General features: G+C 38.5%; 1 protein-coding gene across 1 annotated transcript; it reads left to right on the top strand.

Moving 5' to 3' along the window:
* Positions 1–2623: 2623 nt before the first annotated feature.
* On the top strand, positions 2624–7882 carry LOC139734615 (cytosolic beta-glucosidase-like). The gene is made up of 5 exons (XM_071645398.1): positions 2624–3220; positions 3839–4128; positions 4328–4556; positions 5207–5429; positions 7620–7882. The coding sequence occupies exons 1-5, from the start codon at positions 2624–2626 to the stop codon at positions 7880–7882; spliced, it is 1602 nt and encodes a 533-aa protein (XP_071501499.1).
* Positions 7883–8139: the final 257 nt, after the last annotated feature.

Genomic DNA, 8139 nt, shown 5'->3' with positions numbered 1-8139 from the left:
TAGTTTTTATAACTGATACCACATTCAACAAAGCATAATTGGTACAATTATGATTGCGTTTATTTGTTTAGCTGTATACTTATTCATGTGTCCGTATTATTGAACTTTAACAGCTGTGTAATAAAGTAGAGGCATGAGTACAATGATACAATGTGTGTGGTAATGTATTATGACATGTGTATCAAAATGCACAATGAACAAAAAAAAAAATTCTATGCAGTGGTTCATAAATCATATTGTCAATACTTAGTGAATCACTCTCTATTATGCATGTCATTTAAACTTTTCTCATAAATTCAATACCAATATTCAAGAATATGTTCAATTATAAGAGTCACATTCAGCTAATCAAAATAACATAATCTATTCATGAATATACCGCAGACATAGAGAACACTGAGAAAAGAAATCAACCGTAGATCAATCTGCTTATTTTTCTTTTTTGATTTTAAGTAATTGTAATGATGATTTTCTTTAATCATCGATGATAGAGTCTCAGGAAAATAACGATAAACTAAGGACGGAATAAAACAAACAATCTTCATCTGAAAACTTACAGTCGACTTCATCATTTCAAAAGTGGCATTGATTTGTACTATGCTGTTTGATACTTATCATTACAAGATGAATCACATACACCATAATGTAAAGGTAATCATAACGAAGCTGAAAAGATACATGGATCGTGAACGTTCATGCTCTGTATTATGAGGACAAAATATCCAATCGTGGAATTACATAATATGTTGCTTTAAATCGTATTTTGTCGCATGCTTTACACGCTGTTTCGACTGTTTCATCCGTGGTAAGTGATTTCAGGGTATGGGAAAAATACAGGTTGATACAAGTTTCTAATCACTGCGAGGAAATAATGTGTAAATGTGATAACATGTGTACATAGTCTTAACTGATCAAGGTGGTCTACAAAGTGTTGTGAGCTGATATGGAACAATTATTTTGCACTATCAGATGGACCATTGGACCTAAAACCAAGCACAAAGTGCATCGGAGCTGGAGATAAGAAAGAATTATGAAAAAAAAAACGAGCAACATGTGTCCATCTTCACATGAAAAATTGTGGATTGTACATCTAGTCGCAAGGACGACGCAACTGGGGGGGGGGGCGCTCTTTTTTTTCATTATACACAGAAATATGATCCAACCTCTTGGCCCCCACTTTTTTCTTTTTTTCATACCCGGAAATGGCACCAAAAATCTAAACTGCCCCCCCCCCCCTCCCACATACATACACCTGCACTTTTAAAAACGCACCGCAGGCCCTGCGATCCGGCCCCGAGGGACCTAGGCGACCAAGCTAGAAACGGTACTTTGAGAGAAGAACAAGAGTAATTTTTTTCTTCTTCTTCTTCCTACATCATGTCATCCTAACGGCACGTTTATTTATTTATTTTTTTTAATAAAAGGTGATGGGAATAGAAATAACCTTAGATGTACTTTTCTGCTGCTGGGTAAATAAAGTATCGGCATATGTTATGCGATCTGCGGGGGACATTAGCAAAGGACTATGTTTCAGGTAATAAACAACCGTTCTCTGAACGAAAAGCTACTGAAGGGAACGAAACCGCCAGCTATTGGTCACATGTACACTGCTTCATTATTCGTGTTCGTTTACTTGAGCAGAGTACTATGAAATGAAACGAGCAGACTGGTGAACGTGGTATTACATTCGGACCTAAAGAAACTAAGAACCTGGGACAATAGCAGCTAAGGGTATTATCATTACCACTCGTGCGCCTGGTATAATGAAGGAGTGGATTTACTCCACGTCAAATGCATGCCGCACAAATTCAAATAATTTGTACCTTAGTAGAAGGGGGAAATGATTATTACAATACAATTGTATTAACTTACTTATTTTTGCTGTCAGTCAAATTGGGTTGCCCGTATTTATGGTGGTCTTTGCATTAAAAAAAATAGTGAAAGTAGCTCATAGCCATGTGAGCTCAATGTGGACAGGTTACACAGATTGTACTTCAACGTTTGCAAAGCCATTTTTTTCTTCTTTTTTTATTACGTCACACAAAGTTCCTCAATACGTTCTCTTTCTCAGTCTTAACTGATGGTCTCGCAAACTTTTTATAGGCTGCTAACTTTGACGTGGTGCCCATCAAGCGTTGAGAGGATTCCCATCACATCCACTCGCCTGGACCGCATCATTACATAAATTCTCATTCATGAGCCAAAAATATGATCATGTTACAACATAGCAATCATGTTCTTTGCTTGCTCGGCCTCTTGACAATATGAACATTGAACTTTGCTCTCAGGAGTCTTGGTGGTAGCAGGCGAGGTCCTCGAAAGAGAATAAAGTGAAAAAAAAAATCCCACCATAATTACCAGCAAGTTAATTATTGGGGGTTATCCTTGTCTACCATGTAGGCTGGTATTGTTTGACATAGACACACCCACTGTAAAGTTCATTTTGCACAGAATCTTTACGCAACTAACTTTCTTGACACCACAAACATCAGCAGCTTAACCAACACAAGCACCTTGACATTTCACGATAAACCTCCCTCCTAAATCACTGTCGACCAATTTTGAAAGGGTATCACACAGCAATTGCAAGATAAGTCTCACTCTCTCCCCTTCACCCTGAAGTATGGCTGCTCTCGGCAAGCTCTCGATCCAACATTTTCCTGTCCTCCTTGCCCTATACCTGCACTTAGCAAGTGGTCAATATTCCTACCCCTCAGTCTTCAACGACCCTGAGCGTGACACCCTAATCACCGGTACATTTCCTTCGGATTTTGCCTGGGGTTCTTCTACCTCTGCCTACCAGATAGAAGGTGGATGGGACGAGGACGGTAAAGGAGAGAGTATTTGGGACACGTTTGTCCACACCCCTGGTAATATCATCAACGAAGATACTGGAGACGTGGCCTGCGACAGTTACCACAAATATGCCGAGGATGTCCAGCTCGTCAAAGCCATCGGTCTGTCGCACTACCGCTTTTCCATCTCCTGGCCGCGTGTTCTTCCCGACGGGACGATCTCCAACATCAACCAGGCCGGTCTTGATTACTACTCAGACTTGATCGACGAGCTGATAGACAACGGTATCGAACCGGTAGTGACGCTGTATCACTGGGACTTGCCTCAAGTTTTGCAAGACATCTACGGTGGCTGGGAGAATGAAACGATGGTTGATCTCTTCAACGACTACGCTGATCTCTGTTTTCAGACGTATGGATCACGGGTAAAAGAAAAGACGAAGTTTAAAGCGGGGGCACAATTGTCCACTTCATTGTTGAAATACTAGTAGCAAGATTCCGTAGTTAGGTTTATGCTACATAGGCATACTTGTAGTTATCGCTACGAGGTCTCCCGTCAAGATGGCAAAATCATACCTAACCAAAACAAAACATGGGGGATATTGTTGTCGATGATGTTACGACAAAGAATCATTTTCATGAATTACTGTGATATTGTCTACTCTATTCTGTGATAAGTTATAAAAAACCCGCCAAACTGAGCACAACTGATGAAACAGGTCTGTCCTTGCATCTCTCTTGATATGAGAAAAATAAACACAACAATGACGAACTGACCAGCCGCAATCATTTCGTAGATTTTTGAATAGCATATCCAAGACTGTGAGATTTTCCACTATAATTATGGAAAACTTAAAAGATTATTCCATAGTGGCATATAGATTTCTCAAAACATTTACACCAAACCAAATTATTGTTCTTAGTGTTTGTTACCTTTGCATCATAATCACTTCAACAGTTACAAAGACCAGGTCGGAAGAGAGACGAAATTTGAAATTTCATCAACTGTTAACATACACAGGATTAAATTTTTACACATAAAGGTCAAGCTTTGGATTACGATCAACGAACCCTACATGATGGCATGGCTTGGATATGGCACTACGATTCTGGCCCCAGGTATCAACGATCCCGGATTCGCTCCCTACAGAGCGGCTCACGTAATCCTAAAAGCTCACGCTAAAGCTTACCACACGTATCGGGACAACTACTACCCTAGGTACGGGGGCAAGGTGTCCATCACTCTCAGCTCAGACTGGGGAGAGCCGGAGGACCGGAACAACCCGTCCGACGTAGCCGCCGCCAACAGATACATGCAGTTTTCCACAGGGTGGTAAGTTTGAATGGAGTTAGGATAACGTAAAGAAAAACAATCCGCCAATGGGCAGACACGGTTTGGGCCTATGTCGGTATGTCGACAGATCCTGTTCAGGTCCACAATGATCATAGCTACCAACTATCTCAAACAAAGATCAAATCTAGTAGTTATTTCTTGTTTTCGATTTTTGTGGACACTGCCATACTTGCCGCAGGTTTGCTCACGTGATTTACAAGAACGGTGACTACCCGGATGTGATGAAGTGGCAGGTCGGTAACAAGAGTCTGGCTCAGGGCCTTAACGAGTCTCGCCTGCCGGAGTTCACCGAGGAAGAGAAGGAGTTCAACAGGGGAACTGGTGACTTCTTCGGTCTCAACTCGTATTCTGCTGGTCTGTGCAAGGAGCAGATCAATACTGGAGAACCGAATTTCGAGGAAGATCAAGTGAGTACAACAACATTCTTACCAGTCAAGACGGACAGGAATTGAGAAAGCAAAGGGTAACAGTGGTTGGGATTTATGAGAGGATCATTTTATTCCTTTGGGCTATATGGACAGTCTGTCAGAGATGATATTAACAACACTGTCACTACCAGACAGGCTTACCTCGTATCAAGGATTTTTGCCTTTTGACGGTAAATAACAATGACATTGTCTGGTGTTTACCATTTGCTTTTGTACTTTTTCTTGTGCTTATTGGATTGTTGCTACACAACACGCCCTTCTCATCCTACTTATGCTTTTTCCTTTTCTTGCGCTTCTCATGGATTTGGTCGGCCCCTATCCAAGGCAGATCCTTCTGCACGTTTAAGGATCTATACGTCTTTCTCTATTTCAGTTCTTGATATGGTTTCTCGAAACGGTTTCCTCTTCTCCGGTTGCCCAGTTCTTTAGCTCTTCATGACAATGGGCAAGGTTTCATGATTAAGAAATAACTTCCGCTTCACAGGATGTGTCATTTTAAACATTTGGAAGAAAACTACAATTTACCCAGCGATTTGGAATGTCATTGGGCTAAATCAACGTTATTCTGTGTGGGGTACGCCAAAGATAAATCAGTGTTTAAAGTTACATGTTAACTATGTCCGTTACAGGACGTTTACCGATACCAACCGGACAACTGGCCAACGTCGGGGTCAGAATGGCTCCGCCCAGCACCCTGGGGTTTGAGGAATGTCCTCAACTGGATCAAAGAAGAGTACGACGACATACCCATCTACATCACCGAGAACGGCGTCTCTACTCCAGATGAGTACAATCTCAATGATGAGAGCAGAATCACCTACTACAACGCCTACATCAATGAAGTTTTGAAAGGTGAATGAATTAGAAAACTACATTGTATGCTTTCCTTTTTCCAACATTCTAAACGAGGAACAGTGGATTGCCATGATCACCTAGCATTCCATGATAAATATACGCTACACAATTGAGTATGGTCACAGAACTGCTTATAATTACGTGTGTACCATTTGTCTACCCTCGTTTTGTTTCGTTGATATTTATTGTGTTGTCCATTCGTTTATATCTTATTCTGTGTGTGAGTTCATGTCTGCGTTATCGTTTCTTCAGTCACACTGTATACATGTATAATGTTTGTTTAAAGATTTATCACTTTGTAGCGTACTACTTCAACTGCGGAATGTAATCCGCAGGGGCCGTTTTCAGCATCCCTCTCCATTTCAAAATAAGTTACGGCAGATTTTTCTTTCGTGGTTCAATAGATCATCACAGAAAAAGAAAATAAAATCTACCTTTGCATTATTTGACGGTTATTGTCATTTAAAGAGGAAATCCAGTCCAAATATAAGTTAGTCTCATAAAAAAGAGTAAAATTTTACAAGTTCAACGGTAAAAATTTGACTGAAATCGGATGAAAAATGAGGAAGTTATGAAATTTTGAAGTTTTGATAATTTCTCCAAAACAGTTCTTGTACAGTGGGTATGAATATGCAAATGAGTGAGATTACGATGTCATACCCTCACAATATTCCATTGATCGTGTACAAAAAAGAAAAATGACGAAAATTCAATGTTTCTGTCATTGAAGTCTGAAACATAACGTTATTCTGCATGGTTGAATAAATTCAGATTAGTGATCAGTTAGACATATGAGGATTTAGCCTCGGGCATAATTGCGTTTGAATGAAAAACAGGAAATTAAAAAAATTTATGTACAAACTGTATGGTAAGTTGTGAGGGAATGACATGCTCATTTTGCTATTTGCATATTCATAATGTTCAAAAACTGCTTCCTTCCAAAATACCGAAACTTCAAAATGTCATCACTTCCTTATTTTTCCTCAGATTTCGATCAAATTTATACCGTTGAACTCGTAATATTTTACTCTTTCTTATCAGACTAACTTATATTTGGACTGGATTTCCCCTTCTAATAACACACAGAGACCATCAATATAAATATCGAGTGAAGTAAAAGTTTTTGAAACAGGCCAAGGAAGTACTAGTACATGTAATGAGAGAATGATATATCAAAACCAAAAATAAGTATGCTGCAAGGTGGTACAACCAACGAGTGGCCTAACAGTAAAGGTAGAACGCTGTTCTAAACTGGGAAAAGTACATTTTTACCTGTATGATTTTAAAAATTATCGTTTATCAAAGCCTTCTAATGATCCTATTCAAAGTAGTATCGATTTCACTCTTGATGAATAGTTTCATCACTCGATTCAATTGCGCTCTAAAAAAATAATTTTTCGAGAGTAACGAAGAAAACAAAAGTTAAGGAACTTTACAGGAGAACTCCGGACAAATTGAAAGTTAGTCTGAAAATGAAGAGAAAACTTCAACAGCGCAGCAGTGAAAATTTCATCAAAATCGGATTAAAATTGAAGAATTATTAAAATTTTTGAAGATTTGCCAAGTTTGCATACAGTTCTCGAATAGCTGATATGAATATGCAAATTAGTGAGCTGGGGTCATCATTTTCACAATTCTCCATTGATCGTGTCCAGGAAAAAGAAAAGAAATTTAAACTATTTTAAAGAAATTTAATTCTTCTGCTATAAAAGGGGAAAAACTCTTAAATAGTGATCAGTTGAATATGGCAATTGAGACTTGGGAATTTTGTCTGAACCAATCTAAACTAGACCAAACCACACCACACCAAAACAACAACAAAAATAAAATAAAAAAGGGATATTTCAAGATTTTATGTATATTAACGGTTAACGGTCAAACTATACGGCAAGCCGTGAGGCAATGACATTAATTCACTGTTTGCGTATTCGTATTGACTGTTCAAGATCGGTTTAGTGAGAATTCACAATTTCATTACTCTCGTGAGTTTTATCCGATTTGATCAAATTTTCACTAATGTGCTTGCAAAATTTCAATCTTTCTTTTCTGACTAACTTTGTCTGGTCCGGAATCCCCCTTTAACTAGTATATTATGCTCATTTTTAGGTTTTTACCATAAATATGTTGTTGTATTTGAGACGTTTCATTCCGTTTTATTAACTTCTCTGCTCTTCTTTTAATACAAAGCTTATAAACATGATGGTGTGAACGTTGTCGGGTATTTCGCCTGGACATTACTGGATAACTTTGAGTGGGCATCCGGCTACACCATGCGCTTCGGACTACACTACGTCGACTTCGAAGATTCTGACCGACCACGGACTCGCAAAGAATCGGCAGACTGGCTGACTCGCCTCGTGGCCGACAACGGTTTTTCACACGCTACTCGAACCCATGGCTCATGGTTTGCCGTGTGTCTGTTTGCGTTGATTTATAAGCTGGTTGCATAAACCAACTGATGCAATTATCATACAGTACGCTCCAATTATATCCAACACGGTTATAACGAAATTCTACAAACATCAAAGTAAAAATTCGGGTCCGAAATTATCATACATAATTACATATATATATATATATATATATATATATATATATATATATATATATATATATTATATATAAATATATATATATATATATATATATATATATATATATATATATAGATACATATATACATATATATATATAGATATATATATAT

This window comes from Diadema antillarum, unplaced genomic scaffold (assembly GCF_040938485.1).
Source record: "Diadema antillarum isolate AM-2024a unplaced genomic scaffold, OU_Dant_1.0 seq00000533_RagTag, whole genome shotgun sequence".
NCBI lineage: Eukaryota > Metazoa > Echinodermata > Echinoidea > Diadematoida > Diadematidae > Diadema > Diadema antillarum.
Note: the sequence above shows the minus strand (reverse complement) of the source record. Positions and strands in the feature narration are given on the sequence as shown.